Raw genomic sequence first — 16,438 nt, forward strand, 5'->3', positions numbered from 1 at the left:
CTTGGGAGAGGCAGACCAGCTCTAGGGAGGAGGCAGAAGTCTGATGCTGGGATGTGACCATCCACAATGGGGCTGCCCTGGGCTGTGATCATGGATGCATGGGTGGAAAGGAGCCATGCTTGGGTGAGGAGCAGGGCGTACATTGCTGCAGGTAGGAATTAGATGGGCTGACAAGGAGGGGTGCTTTAGTGCTTAAAGGATTATGCTGGAATCCAGGAGCCCTGTGTCTGTCTGGACTGGGCTGCTGCCACCATGGGGAGGAATGTGTCTGTTTGGCTCCCCCCACCAAAATGTGGTGCTGATACCTGCTCTGGCCCCATGGAGCTTTAAATGCTCAAATAGTCTCAGTGTCCGGGATGTTTGGGACTCCGTGCTTCTGTTTTGTCTTGCAAAATGCCACTAAAGCTGTTTTTTCTCTCAGAGGTGTTAGGAAAAGAGGTTAATCAGTTTGCATGGTGTTCTCAGACCCCATCATGATGCGATGGGTCTTGATACTTGTGGGGAAGAAGGATGGTCATTGCTTTGCATTGCTGCTGTGTGTCGTGCTGAGCCACTGTAGAGAATCCATTTCTTCTTCTTCTGCAAGCTCTGTTTATTTTTCGTGACAAATATTGTCACATATTTATTCAAGTCAAAAAGTTTTGATGCCTTTTCTTCAGTTCAGGGAAGCACTGATTATATCCAGACTTTGCATTTACTTGAAATGCTGCAATCCCATCTATCCACTGCTACAACCAAAGCATAACTGGTTATTTAAGTGAAATGTAAGGCCGTTAGTTTGAGCAGATAGTAGTGGCAATGTAAACGACTCAGAACCCACCAAACATCATATAAAGCTATGAGCACTGTCAAAGTATGAGCTGCAGGGGACATGCCAACTCAGTTTATGTTACAATGAGCATTTAAACCACCAAATCTTTCCCATTTCTTATGCATTGCAGTTAATAATTTGGTTCATATAAAGAGTAATTGTTTTTTTTTCATTGGCCTGACAATGAAAACAAAAATGTGTATGTTTCTTTTCTAATACATATATTGCTGATGAATATCAGCTGTGTTGTGTTCTCTGATGTTGGGACTTTCGGTTTAGGTTACCCGTCAATCCAAATTGGTCTCCCTGTTTTTTTGGTTTCTACAGGAGGCAAAATTTATACTATAATAAAACATGCAGTGAATTCAATAACTTGTCTGGAGAAATGGTTTCATATTTGTGCATGTGTTGTTTTATCAGAATAAAATCCTCTGTTTATCCTAAGAAACGAAGCAATTTTGTATGTTTGAGCACACGCACATGAAGCTACAGATCCATCTATCACTGTTCTATGACTGCCTTGTTCCATTGCTGAAGCAGCTGCTATTCCTTCTGCTGTCCTATGGCTTTGCATATGTTTGCTTTTTTTTTGCAGCCAGATTCAGAGGTGAGCTTGAGTGATCTGAATCAGTTGCACCTGCAGGCCCATGAGGATGGGGCTCTCAGTGGCTGAAGTTATGTGGGGAGATGGTTTGGAGACGTTCAAGCTGGGAAATCATAGAACCATAGAATGGTTTGGGTTGGACAGGACCTTCAAAACTCATCTAGTCCAGCCCCCCTGTACAGCGACGTCTTCAACTAGATCAAGTTGCCCAGAATCATATCCAGCCTGGCACTGAATGTCTCCAGGGATGGCACATCCATCACCTCTCTGTGCAACCTGTGCCACGGTTTTACCACCCTCATTGTACAGTTTTTTTCCTCTCATCCAGCCTGAATCTCTCCTCTCTTAGTTGAAAAGCTGATATCATGTTTGACGTTTTTACGTGTTGCTGAAAGATCCAGATCTTTTGTTGTGCAAGTTAAATATCCTACGGCAATTTTCCTCTTTCATTATAAAGCAAATTGAGCAGTCTATTTTTTTTGAAGGGGATAATTAAAGAAACCATGACCTAAATGTAATACAATTTTATAGGGAAATACAACATTTTAAAACCATCAAATTGTCAACAAGACACACTTGCAGTGGGTGGTTATGGGCCTGACACAATGAGGCATCGAGGCTTGCTCTCCAAAGAAGTGGGTGTGTAAGAAATCTTCTCTCCTCATGTCCCTTGGGTGGCTTTTCAGGCTCCCTGATCGTCAACCTGAGCCCCTTTAGTATATCCTGTGAAGTGGGATTTAAGAAGGAAGTCTCTAAAGCCTTGAGCTCTGTCATTACAAAGGCCTCCTGCCTATTTTAGCAGGTAAGGCAGAAGGATACTTCAAGACCCCCATGGGACTAGTGGCATTTTGCTTTGAATTACACTAAGGTCAAGAGCACGACTGTGAAGAGGCAAGGTCTGTCCACGCTTCAGAACATTGTGTAAAGGAAAATCCTTGGATTGAAGTGAAAGCATGTGAATGGGATGGATGTGGAAGTTGGTGCATTTCATCCTATGCAAGGGTGGGAATCCAGCTGTAGCGAAGGCAGTGCCTTCAGGATGTGCACGACATTATTTTGCAGGAAATGCCAGAGGGAGAAACCTCATCTCCTCATCTCACTGCATAAAAAACATTTGTATCAATAAGCAAATACTTTTTTCCCAGGCGAGGAGTGCCCAGCTCTGTGAGAGGCTGTACATGGAGAGCTGGCAATTCAGAGCCCCAGCACTTTCTGAGTAGCTGTGAGCAAATATAGGCTTCATTTTTCAGTGGAATTGTTGTCGTGCATTCCCACGAGGAATCTGAAGTGTGCTTCTGGTGCTCCTGGTCTGCTGGGACACACATCTGCTTTGGCAGGACCCTGCCTCAGCCAAGGGCATCAGGCATTTGGGCTATAATTTGTGGATCAAGTCACTGTTGTGCGTGGTCTCTCCAGTTAAACCTCTCCCTGTCCAACTAGTATGACCTTAGCAAATTCCTTAAAATCTGAGCATCTTTATGATGGTAGGAAGAGCCTATATATAATATATAAAGGGGGAATGGGGTGTCTGTGTTTATGTGTAACGTATCTGTGCTAAGGCAGCAGTTTATGATTGATTCCTTTTGATCTTCAGTAAAGTGCAGCTGAAAAAGAACTTGCTTGGTTCCAAAGAGGTAATTTGCTCATTGATTTCATTAGATTTTATTTTTTTCTTTTAGCATTTAACAATGAGTTAATGGTGCTTACTTAACAGAAAATAAATAAAATTCACAATTACCAGGGTACATGGTGGATGGTTTTGGGATGTATGGAATATGCAGGAAGTAGCAATATGCTGAAGCTTGGCGCTCATTACTATGGTAAATATGTGGAAATAATGCTCTGGGGAAAAAAACAACTGTGAAGGTTCTGATCTTGCTGGAAGTTTCAAATGTTCCTAAATGGAAAATGTTTGGATTAAAGGCAGGCGGAAAGTGGTTCCCCCACCATGTATTTCTATAAAAAATATTTTTTTCCTCTTCTGCAAAAAGAAAATGCCTCAGGTTTGAAACATTTGCTACATAAAATACAGAAACAGAAACTATGCCGATTTGATCCCCTGTGGACTGGGAGCTCTGAGCGGATGACCATGAAAAGCAGCAGACCCCAGCATCCCTCAGATAAGGCTGTTGTCTGAGTCAGTAGCACACAGGCATGTGCGTCACCTTTTATTCCTCCCTTCCCAGCTGTGCTCATCTGGCTAACAGAGGCACCTTTACTGGGGTGATGCTGCAGCTATCATACTGCTCTGATACTGCTTGTTTAGTGTCTCCCTGTCTGTGCCCCCACTTCCAGGCCACTTGCTTTGCCCTTTTCTGTGGGTGAGGATGCTGCCATGGTGCACACTGGTGGCACATCCATTGGTAAAACCCAGGAGCCTTGAGTGCTGGTGTCTCCCCAGGCTGTGCATTTAGCGATTCAGACCGCTTGGGTGGAGAATGTGTGCTGTGCTGGGGATGACCATGGTTTATTTCTTCCCTTCTTCATCCAGAGTACAAGAAGAAGTATGGGGAGGAGCACGGCTCATGCCAGGCAGGGATTGCGGGCTTCTTCACAGAGGTGAGCAGGGGCGAATGCATGGAAGGGATGGGGTTGGTGAGCAGCTCTCCTCCTGCATGACCCAGGAGGGCAGCACCAGGCATGGCTTGGACAGAGGGCTGAGAGCTGAGCATTGTCCCTTCCAGCCAGCACTCTCCTGCATCATCCAGCCTCCTAGATACCTGCATCTTGCGCCATGCTTGCCCAGTGGCTCAGACATAAGTCTGTTGGTGATTCAAGATCTGCGGACAAAAGTGAATGAATTGACTCAGAGAAGTGTCCTCGGGGAATATTTTTATTGGGTACATCCCAAAGCTTGCATAGAGATATTTCTGTACCTAATATTAACTCTTTAAATAATGATGTAAACCAGTTCTCCTTAAATGGCTTTGTTGATGTATGTGGGTATATGTATCTATATATATATGTTTATATATACATTCGTAAGATAAGCTTTTTTCTTCCCCACTTCTGCTTCAGTTCTTTATTGCAAAAAGGTGGAGAAGAATTAAAATGGTAAAATATATGCTCCAGAGCTGTTCTAGATAGTGGACCATAAACTACTGTCCAGGAAAGAATATCAGCAATGTTTTAGTTATGTCAAGGATGCATTTGTTCGCTTATGTATGTATTGATGTCCTTTTATAATGTTTTAGGGTTGGGGTGTTTTTTTGTGTTTTGTTACTGTCTTGTCAAGTATATACCTACCCCTTCTTATATATGCACAGGTCTGCAGAATTGTCCGGGCTGATACAAGCGGGATACAAGTGTGCTCTGTGAAATGGCAGAAAGTGATTTCCGAGTAAAGTGGGATGGCAGGCGATGTTGCCACAGTGGCACTCTGATAACTGGATACTGAGACAGCAGCAGCTGTTTCCTGCCTTGTCTGCTCTTTCCAGCCTGTTTCTGTTCCCATGCTTTAAATCCTCCTTTGCTACCCTGGTTCAAAAGATATCTTTGAACTTTCATTGCTTCAACCTGATGGCAGCTCACTGAGCAGGAAATGCAGATAAATGGCTTTTTGGGTCAAACAGGCAAGCCCCTACCATATATTCAGCACTGCTGATGGTAGTTGTTCCTGCTGGCAAATGATCCCTTGACCTCGAGGGCATGGCCCCTCCCAAGTTAGAAAGCTGTTGCCAAGCACGTTCTGCTCTTGGGTTGGGTTTTCAGTCCTGTCCTTATTATTCCTAATAATAGTCTTATTAGGAAAATCCCTCATTTAACATCTCCTCCTGACTGGAACTGGTTGCCCGAAGGGCTCCCAGCTGTGGGAGCATTTTCCCACAAGGATGGAGTCCACTCATGGCCTCGCATTGAATGGAGATGTGAGGCAAAGCAGCTGTCTTCACTTCTCCTCCGGGGTGAAGAACTTACCTAGGCTTAATGCTCCCCAGGCTTCATTTGGTCCCTTGCTGAGGGTAATTAAAACCACATTTAAGAGTACGGTTTTCCTGCAAGGATGCTGGATGCTTTGGGGCAACGTTTTCTCAGTCTCTCTTGCAGGTAAATGTACCTTGAGATTTGCTTCAAAAGCATTATCCATGAGCATTTCTCTTTGGATACTGGGTCAAGCTTTGCCAGATTTCTAGTCTTTTGAAATCCTCAATCAGGCTGTGTGATCCTAATGAACTATAGGTTGTCTCTTGAAGAGTGGAGCATATCTAATGACAGAGCAAGGCAAAATGTACCAGCCATCATGTAACACAACCCTGTTCATTGAGTGCATGGCAGGTCTTTAGCTTCATAGTTGTAAAATCAAAATCCTTTGTGCTGCATCCTTCATGACTGGTTAGTGTAGCTTGTCAGCCAGCATCAGGGCATGGTCTATAGCTGAATGGTGGCTCTGGGTGGGCTAGGGCACTTCTGTCTCTTGGGGAGGGTCTTCAGGTCTTCTGGAGAATGGCTGGGAAAGGCAGCAGGTGGAGAGAGATTTTTGGGAGGACTGTGTTATCAGGGATGAGTTTGATGGTTGGTAAGGCTGAGGAAGGCCTATTGAAGCAGCAGGACAGCTGAGCATAAAAGGACCATAAAAGGGGGAGACCATGTGTCTCTAGGGTGTGTGCCGTGACCTCCGTCTTTGGAAAGGATACACACAGAATGGAGACTGTTATAGATGGTCCTGCAATTGGTGTTTTAAGTTAATATCCCATCCCTTCTCCATTACCATGTAAAACAGGATTTTTTGTCCAGTTTTGACCATTAATTATGTATTTCCCTATCCTTTCCCTCACACCTTTCTGTTTTTCCTGTTGTAGGAGCTGGTCATCATGGGTGCACCGGGATCTTATTATTGGACAGGAACTGTCAAAGTACTGAATCTCACTGACAACACATATTACAAGCTAAACGATGATGCCATGATAGGCAGGCGGTACACATACCTTGGTAAGCAGCACTCTGGTGCTCAGTGTGAGAATGGCTCAGTTGAACAACAGATTTCAGGGCTTTGGTGCTGTAAAGTTGATACTGAACATGCATTCCAACTGAAAAGCAAGTTGGATGGTAGTAGGCCTCCTACATTCCTGCCTTTGCCCTGTGATGGACAAATTATTTGTCAGTGGTTAGGCTGTGTCTGCTTACACCAGACTTTAAAATGGGTACAACACACAGTTACAGAATGTATGTTGCAGACACAAATTAATTTCAACAAAAATAGCACCACAGAAGTGAGTCATTAGCAACAGAAGATTGTGAAAAGATTGGCTATAGGTTCGAGTACATCTTTAACTTGCTTGGTTTTTCTTGCTCTAAAATCAGCTGATGTCCTAAAACACTTAATTTAAAGCCTTCCACTTAATCCCCAGTGCCTAAGACTGTTGAGACCTAGAAAGCTTTTCCAACAGTCAGTAGTTTGATATTGTTTGACTAAAGACTCACTCTGACCTCTCATTCTCCCATTAACCTTTAGTCTTTAAAAAAATACCACTTGGAAGATACTGTTTGGTGATAGCTAAATGGGAGTGTATATATACGTATTTGAGCACATAAATAGGTTTTGGCACTGATAGACCTGAATTATAGTGTTACCATATAGACAAGAGCCTCATAATTTACCAGAGATGAGCAAGGCAAATACAAGACAGCCTTAGAAGGAAAGTGATTTACCCATCTTTAGTTATTATATATCATTTTAATATATCAAATAAGACTGAATCTTTGATCTGCTTCTTTCAAACACACTGTTTCTTTCTTTGATCTATCCTCCCATTTTTCTTCTTACCTAAACAAAAATCTCTTTAAGCCATTAACATCTCTGACCTCTTTGTCCACTGTCCTCCGCTCGCCTCCCCCAACCAAAAAGGCATGTAATTTTCCAAGCCTTCCTGGGCAGTGATTTTAGCCAAGGGAGGACACTTCAGTCTGGTGGATGTGAGACTGTTGCTCTTTGATGTGATACTTTCTCTGCGGTGATGTGGTTTCTTTGCTGTGTTTGTGCCTATTCCTGTCTTATTGCTTCCCTTTCTGGACTCACAGTTACCAAACTGTTCCCTGTACCTGCATCGTGTGTCCCTCACCCAGCTCCAAACACCCCTTTCTTCTCTAAGCTTTCAGAAGGGTACTGGGGGACGTACTGTCACTTCATAGAACTCTCTGCAACTGCCTGACAGGAGGATGGAGCCAGGAGGGGGCTGGTCTCTGCTCCCAAGGAACAAGTGGTAGGACAAGAGGAAACGGCCTCAAGCTGCAGCAGGGGAGGTTTAGACCGGATATTGGGAACAATGTCTTCTCTGAAAGGCATTGGAACAGGCTGCCCAGAGCAGTGGTGGGGTCACCGTCCCTGCAAGTGTTCACACACTGTGTAGGCGAGGCCCTCAGTGCCATGGGTTAGTGGTGGCCTTGGCAGGGCTGGGGAATGGTTGGACTTGATGATCTTAAAGGTGTTTTCCAACCTACTTGATTCTATGATTCCCAGTGCTGTGAGCTTTCGAGCAGAATATTGGCACATCCTGAGCAGAATGTTGTTGGATGCTAACAGTGTGCAGCCCAGGAGGAGCAGTGATCCAGATGGCTGACCTGCTTGTCAGGCTCTTCCCTTTCATGGTTATTTACTTATTTATCTTGTCCCTCCTTTCCCACCCCATCTCCTCTCTCAGGATATGCAGTGACAGCAGGTCATTTCTCCCAGCCGACTAGCACGGACGTTGTAGGAGGAGCTCCCCAGGATGGAGGCATCGGAAAGGTGCGCCTTTTTCTCAAACACTAATGTGGTCAGATGCAATGGGGCAAAACCAGCAGTTTTGGTACAGTTCCCACATATCTCAGAAGTCAGGAGAGTTTTGCTTACAGGGCAGTTTTGGAGCACTGAGCAGAGAAGAGGTGAGGTGTTTTGGTGAAGTCATCAACCCTCTCTTCCCTTTTTCTCCCACCCAATCCTTACCTTAGTTACTTATAACATTTCTTTCACACTGCTGTCATTTAGGATTTTTAATGTATAGGTATCACTTAAACCTTGCCTGGAAATGAAAAAAACTTGGAAAAAAGAGTTTGTCTTCTGCTTGTTTTCTTCATACATTTGGCTATTTCAGTACTTACTTCAGGGTAGCATCTCTAAGGAGCATGAAAAGCCATTTTCTAGGTGATTTGTTCTCCCTCTTAAAACTTCATAATACGTTGAAGTTTAGTGGATTAGAATCTGGGTTTCTGCCAGATGTGGTTCTAAATCTTTATGATTGATATTCTCTTGGGAAGGGAAAAAAAAACCCTATGGTTTTCCTGTAGGCAGATCTATGTTTGATGTCCCAAAGATGTAAGCAAGTGAATGGCTAGATGGAAATGGCTGGTGAGCTAGGTGTGCTTGGTGTTCCTGTGATGAGTAGTCAGCTGCTATCGAGGCAGCCAGTTGGGAGTGAGCACTGTGACCCTCATACACCTCTGAAACAAAGGTGAGAAGAGGGAGAAAAGCGACATAAAGTATCTGCTTTTGTTCCTTTCTTCAAAATCCAAACCTCTGGGGACCTGCTGTCACCATGTGCTTGAGCAGAGATGTCCTGCAGCCGCCTTCCATCTTTGTCCTTCTGGCTCTTTTCTAGAGGAACATGAATTGGTGTGGAGTGTCTCCACTACCATGAGGAGAGGTCTCCACTACCATGAACACTATCCCTTGGTTTAGGCAGGTTATTTCTAGTAGTAACCGTGTCCCAGAAGGTAGTAGCACAAGTGGAGAAAACAGAGTAAAAGCAGAGGATGAACTTGGTACATTACCTGATCTGGCATGACTAGGATATATGGGATATAGTAGCAGCGCAGTTGCTACTGAGTGGACATGCACACACGAAAGACATGGTGTCATTATCAGGTGCTCTGTTATGACTGCTCCAATGCACCTTCCTTCCAACCTGTTTCCTGGTGGAACAGATGTTATTTCTGTACAAGGAGGGAGAAAGAACCAGCTGCTAATGTGAGATCCATGAGAAAGCACCTGCTGCTATAGTTTAAAAGACTGCTGCTCTACTCGTAAAAGCTCCTGTTATCCTCCCTTGGCATGGGATGTGGGTAGCAGGAATGCACGGCAAAGAGACTATAGGAGGTGTTGAGTACAGGACATTATGCTGAGGAGTCCTGTTGTGCTTTCCTCACTCTCTAATAAGCTAATCCTTTCCACTTCCCTGATGGAAAGTGATTAGCATTGTCACACCCTTTTCACTGAAGGTAAAGCCAGGTTCTTAATGAATGAGTCATTTCTCTAAAGTAAGCAAGAAAGAGTGTCATCAGTTAAGGCTGGGTTTGGAGTTGTGACACCTGGCAACATGCTCTTGCTGCACTGCAAAAACCCAGGGAGTCCTTTATATCTAGAGCAATCGTCTGCAGTAAATCTGTTTTGTGTTCTTGGCCAAGAACAGCTTTGAATTCGGTCTTGCCACCTATTAATAACTTGCCACATAATCAACTGTGTCAAGGGCTTGGCTCTGCCACGTGGCCTTAGAAGTGAGGATCCTCTGTCCTGCAGACTGTGAGCACCTGCTAGGAGGGAGGCTGTCAAATATTGGAGGAGTCTCAAAGGCTAACAGAGCCAGCCTTGCTGTGAAAGGGAGCCCCTTTCTGCAAGCCATACATTTTAGGCCATAAATCTTGGTACAAGATCTGTTATAGAGCTCATATCAATATTTTTATCCCTGGGAGTTCCTGATTAAACAGTTTCTCCTGTGGAAACAAGTAATGAGTGAACTATGTTTTGAATAGTTTTCTGATTTACGGATTGTTTCAGAGAGAAACAGTGCAAATGCCTTGGGTGGTCCGATGGGGATTTCTACTCTGACCTTTGCTAAGGCATCGTGAAGTCTGCAGGGCAGTACGTGCAGGCATGTGTCCTTGAGAAAGGAAGGCTGGACAAGGGAAGGGAAGCAGGTTTTGCCTTCTCAGCCTTTTACCATTTCCAGGCAGCCTCCAGATGCCACTTGTTGGGAGTACCTTTACTACTTGCTTTTAAATACATAAATGTGCACCAAAAAATGCAGGTGACAAGATATTCAAGCATTTTTTACAATAAGAGGCCTGTGGTTCATAATGAAAACGGGGACCTCTATGTTTTGTCTTTTGAAAGAAGACTGAGCATTAAAGTGGTCATGACATTGGATCTTGGCAATAGCAATGGCCATGATCATGATTTAGATATTATTTAGGAAGCAACAATGCTGCACCATTATGTGAGTCATAGTTAGTATTGGTTAACTTTTTTCTTTCTCTTTTCAGGTTTATATCTTCAGAACAGACAGACTGTCAGGCTCTCTGGTAAAGATTTTTCAGGCTTCAGGGAAAAAGGTGAGCTTTTATGTATGCATGTTTTCTTTTAAGAGGTAGAGAAGGGGCAAATAATGGCAGGGTCATCTCAGCGTTGTTTTTATTCCACTGCTTCAAGAGTTGTCAAGCAAATGCTGTTTCTTCTTTTCATCCCAGAAGAGTTAAACCTACTGTGCAGATCAGTTGTATGCCCTTTCTCCTGTAGCAGTCATAACTGCAGTGTCTGCTCAATGCCCACATGGCTGACAGGAAATGTCTTGCTGAAAATTGTCCTAGTGGTTCTGTTTAGCCTCATGCAGCTGTAGCAGCACCTTCTGAGATGTGGGATGTGGGGTGCCCAGTGAGCCTACACACAGAGATTTCCTTTTAGATGTTACTGGGAGATGTGGGTAGCCTGGGACTTGGTGTGATACAAGAGCCCCAGTGTGTTTTCCTATGTGACAGGGGGGGTTATGCTGTCTTATGGAGGAGCAGCTTCATTACCTCAAGAGGTTGCAACCTACCCCTTCTCACCATGAATCAGTTCTGCCTTTTGCTCTTGCTGAACTGCACTCACCATTAATTTTAGTGAACGCTAGTGAGATCCAGCCCCCCCCCCCCCCCCCCCCCATGCAGTGTTATATCAGAGGGGGCAACAACTTGTGCTCTTCACTGGGGGCTTGCTGGAGATGTGTTGCAGGGGAAATGAAGTGGATGGTATGTCTACCTATAGGTAACAATAAAAAGATCTTATTTGGGAATAACACAGTGAGGAGATGATATCCCTTACCTGGAGCTACCTGTGTTCTCCTGGAAATACAGAAGGAAAAGGTTACTGGTGGCTTCTGGGTGTGGGAAGACCTGCCACTCTCAGACAGATATGAAGTGTTTGACTGTATCATCAAATTGGGACTGTTAGCATGTTTTGTTATTTTTTTCCCAACAAAACACAGTCTCAAAAAACATGCCTGGAATGGAAGAAAACTGCAAGGCTGTGCAGGGGGGATGGTGTCACTTGTATTTTAGGGCCTCTCCAAAATTTATCTTTCTCTGCATTAGCAGAATTGAAGACATCTTGAAAGGAAAAGACCTCCCAGTTCATCCAGGGCATCTCCTGTGTTTGATTGCTTCCTGTTCATTTCTTTCTCTGTTGACTTTTAAATGTCCCTAAGGATATGCTTCTAGAGAACTATTCCTCAGCCTAACAAACAGAGCTATCAGGAAGTTTGCAGCTCTCAGCCAAAATCTTTCCTTTTTCATTCAATTGTGTAATATGTAACTTGAACAATCGGTTATTTGCATCCTTCAAATACTTGTAGGCTGCCATCTCCTCCTTCCCTGCAGCATCTGTCTTCTACAAATTCTCTACAATGCAAATGAGAACTTTATTTGAAAAAGAAGGCCGTCCTGAATCACCCTTCTTTTGTTTTGTAATTGAAATATAACCAGACATGCTCAGCACTGAGCCCTGCCTGGAAATAAGCTCTCACAAAGTGCTGCATCCTTCTCGGTGGTACGAAAGTTCATTGTCCCTGCATTCTTGTTCAACAGAAGTTTAAAGCAGGCCAGTTTCTTCCATCTCTTTTTTATTGCTGGAGGGTGAGCTAGGAAATCAAATAAGGAGAAGAAAAAGGAAAACACAGTGCCTTGTTGTATATGTTAAGTGAACAAACATCAGGTTCTCACAGCACTGTGAACTCACCCACACTGCAGGCATACCATGTTGCAGTCAAGTAAATAATAGCCTTTCCCTGAAAACTGCCTAAATACATAATGAAATGCTTCTCATATCTTCTTCTCCTTACCCATGAGAAATCTGTTGTAAAACCTAAGTGGATTAAAAAAAATAAACAAATAAAAAACCCACAAGGGAGCTTAAGCTACAAAATAACTGGCATCAAATGATGTTTGAGGTCTGACCTTAAACCCACACAAACACAGAAATCTGAAGTACAGACTGAAACTCTATCCTTAACTCACCCCACTATATATATATTTAGCAGCTTTTAAACCTTATGGACTTCATAGAACAGAGTCGCTGCTGGCCATCTCCTGCATGCCTGGTAGCTCTTGCTGGTGCATCTAAATTTATCAGGCGTAGAAGGCCTGGGACCCACAATGAGGAATGTAAAAGCATACAAGATAGTGATTCATTCTTTTTAACCTAAATAATGATTTCTGTAACCTCAATCTTTCCTGCTATGTAAACAGCTCTCAATTTCAAGTCAGAAGTGGTATCTTTCCAATTGTCTTGTGGAAGTTGCTTTTAATTTTGAGACTATGGTTTGTAGTTGGTCTCAAAGAGTATGCCTTGTGGTACCTTAGGAGAAGTGGATGAAGTAAGGGTGGAATATCATTCTTGCTTTTGGTCTCCTTCTTGTGTTTAAATGTGTTTTGAAATTCATAATCATAGAATACCAGACTGGTTTGGGTTGGAAGGGACCTTAAAGCTCATCCAGCTCCAACCCCTGCCACGGGCAGGGATACCTTCCACTAGAGCAGGTTGCTCCAAGCCCCGTCCAACCTGGCCTTGAACACTGCCAGGGATGGGGCAGCCACAGCTTCTCTGGGCACCCTGTGCCAGTGCCTCAGCACCCTCACAGGGAAGAGCTTCTGCCTAAGAGCTCATCTCAGTCTCTCCTCTGTCAGGTTAAAGCCATTCCCTCACTGCATGGCCTTACCAAAGCCCCTGTCCAGGTTTCTTGTACACCCTTTTTAGGTATTGGGAGACTGTTATAAGGTCCCCCTGAGCTACTAAGGTCCCTGAGTTATAAGGTCTCACCCTGTAATGTGGGTGCTGGTTGGGAGATTGTTAGCATTTAATGTTAACATATATCAAAAATTAAGTAATGAAATTAATGGATTTCTTAAAGTTAAGCAGTTAAGTTTTATCAAGCAGTAATATCTGGAGACTGAAAGTGACGCTTAGGTTCTTTGTGTATCCGCTAAAAAGCCTTTATTGAAGGTCTTTCTGTGTTAACTCACCTGCTTGTACATGAGAAGAAAGGCTATGATCAAACCCCACAACCAGTACTGCTATTTGAAGGTGACTGATATAAACAGGTACAAATAGAGCAGGGGAAGTCAGACCACAATCAAGAAGTAATTTTAGATGCCCCTTTTCATGGATATCCTACCCCTAGCCTATTTTTCTTTTCTTTATTTCTTTAACACACCCCCAGAAGATCTGTGGTACCCAATTTCAAGCCTCTTTAGGAAATCTGGTACTGGGCATGAATAATCACTTGCCAGACCTTGGTTTGGGAAACTTATTTCACCCCTTCCTGGTTTTAAGCATTTGACAAGTGAAAGCTCATATAAGAAAGCTCTTTAAGTGTCTCACTTAAGCGTGTCTCAGGGTATAAAGGTATAAATCTAATTCCTTTGTTAAAACATCCAAGCTGATGCACTGTTACGGTAAAGTGTTTAGTTCCTGCCAGAATTATCCCCATAGCTTTCTCTTTAGGAGTCCTTGCGAGTGATAAAGCAACAAGTCATCATTTGAAATTAAAACAAGAAAACACGCCTAAATGATTTCCTCCTGTGTGTGGGCAGATACTGAACGCTTTGTTGTGACTCGGCTTGGTTACAGATGGGCTCTTACTTTGGCTCCTCCTTATGTGCAGTTGATCTGAACTCTGACGGGTTGTCAGACCTGCTGGTCGGAGCACCTATGTTTTCTGAGATCAGAGATGAAGGTCAAGTCACAGTCTATATCAACAGAGGAAACGTGAGTATGGGCAGGAGAGGGCTTGGTAAGGGATGAGGGTGTGGGTGCGGGCAAGGTAACACTAGCGTCCTTCCAGTACTCCATGGAGAAACTTGATCTCTTAAACAGTGGGGCTCTGGATGCCTCTAGCAGAGCATGAAGTCACAGAAAACTCATCTGGTATCCTGGTTTCCCAGACACAGCCTGCATTCATCACAGAGCTGTGAATCTTTCGAGGAGGTCTGGGGAAGTTTCTGGTTTTATGTTGAAACTTGGTGGTATTTGTGGCTTTACATGAAGCTGATGCCAAAACCAAGTAGGAGTCAGCAGCTTTGACTGAGTTCCCTTTGTGTTTTGGGTGGTCAGTAAGACCTACAAATTAGAACACAAATGTCTGGGGACCTAGGAGACTTTGTGAAGAGAAACCAGAGGTTGAATTCATGTTATCTTTACGTTATGCCTAATATAGAGACTTCAGGGGAAGTTCCTATCAGTTGGTACTATTGAATTTCACGTAACTGAACAACAGTCTTGGAAAAACCTGAACTTTCTTGCATCATCAAAACAAGATCATTCTTATGTTGTATCTATAGGAAAACAGTGGTTTATGCATTATTAAATACTTAATATTCAGGTCGCAGTCCTGCTATATCAAACCAGGAGTTGTTATGGACTAAAATGAAATTGGTTTGCCTCACCAGTATTATGTGAACTTTAAGTTTGTTTATGCTAGGGTTACCATTCATCCCAAGTCCTGTAGGCAGCATTTGGGAGACTTCAGTATCACTTCTGGTGTAATTTCGTTATCTGTTATTACTCCTCTTTTAAATGAGCTTTACTTTTTCAGTTCGATCCGCAGGCTGTCCCAGCAGTGTTGCTGCTCGATCTCTAGGATAGGGTGTAGAATGCCAAGCAGATAATAGCCATCATTTCCTGCTTGCAGTGAGAATGTGCAGGAGTTCATTTTCTATCTTTTAAAAAGCAGTCAAGAAGCTAGTAGGAGTTTCTTGTACTCCTATGGCACAAATTACGTGCAGGAGCAATAGCTTGCAGGATGGTGGGGTTTATTTTGGGGTTTGGACATTTCAAACTCTGTTCCATTCTGTAAGCACCATTGCTTAATAGGTTGCTGCATCAGATCAGAGAAACTGCTTCATCATACAAGCATGCATAGTGGCGCTAGATTTAATACACCTATATTTGCCCTTTCCTGTGAGGACTGCAGAGAAATGAGTCGCACGTACAGGCCTGTCTCCTCTCTGTTGCATTTCAGTTTCTTTATGTGGGGTTTTCTTAAAGTCAGCAAGTCCCTACAGCTGAGTAAAAGATTTTATTACATGTTCCAGAGGGCAGTTTACTCTCATTCACAAAGAAAGCAAAACCAAACCAAACCAACCCTGGAGGTGGGTACAGAGTTACATTGCATAACTGAATTTTGTTTTCTTGTGGCAATGTTCCCTTCCCCTTGAGGTAAGACAGCAAGAAACTAAAGCCAATGTATCTGACCAGAAAGTGGGTGGGCAAGAAATACCAGAGCCATATAAAGCTTCTCATGGCACAGGAGTACAAAGCTTGCTTTTGAACTTTCCTCTGCCCCTTTATTTCATTAAATCTCTTCCCTTATTCTTCATTTCAGAAGGCTTTTTGGGGACTTTGCTTTAATCCTTCAGTCCAATACTTAAAAAGTTTTCAAATCCATTTGCCCCAATGTTCTTTGCTTAGGGGAAAATTTTCCTTCACTCACTGCAGTTTAGTTTGACTAAGTCTGGACTGAGGATTTTGCTCCTTGGATGTAATCTGCCAGTAGAGCGAGCCCTGGGCTGTTAGGTTTTAGGCATCTGGAAACCTTCATGAGCTCACCAAGCCCTATGACTGCATTTCGTTACATCACTGAGTTCAGTTAATCTAGCATTTTAGTTATATCACTTACACACTCCTTTTCATTCCCTCTCTCCCTCCTAACTGAAAGACAGAAGGTTAAAAACCCAAATAAATTAGATTCCCAGCACCTGGGTGATCTGTGTGCAACGAGGGCAAGAGTCAGGCTGCAGCTGTT

At 43.5% G+C, this 16,438-nt stretch overlaps 1 protein-coding gene across 1 annotated transcript in view; it reads left to right on the forward strand.

Annotated features, from left to right (window-relative positions):
* The window catches only part of ITGA9 (integrin subunit alpha 9), a 212,991-nt gene that overhangs the window by 19,810 nt on the left and 176,743 nt on the right, over positions 1-16,438 (forward strand). Inside the window, exons 5-9 of the mRNA XM_061464722.1 lie at positions 3,907-3,974; positions 6,212-6,341; positions 8,051-8,136; positions 10,647-10,715; positions 14,266-14,403. Coding sequence (XP_061320706.1) covers positions 3,907-3,974; positions 6,212-6,341; positions 8,051-8,136; positions 10,647-10,715; positions 14,266-14,403 — 491 coding nt within the window. The remainder of the gene's footprint in view (positions 1-3,906; positions 3,975-6,211; positions 6,342-8,050; positions 8,137-10,646; positions 10,716-14,265; positions 14,404-16,438) is intronic.

The sequence above is a fragment of the Pezoporus flaviventris genome, unplaced genomic scaffold, assembly GCF_033815535.1.
Source record: "Pezoporus flaviventris isolate CSIRO_AGI_PZ_B2104156 unplaced genomic scaffold, CSIRO_AGI_Pfla_v1 ptg000037l, whole genome shotgun sequence".
Taxonomy (NCBI): Eukaryota; Metazoa; Chordata; class Aves; order Psittaciformes; family Psittacidae; genus Pezoporus; species Pezoporus flaviventris.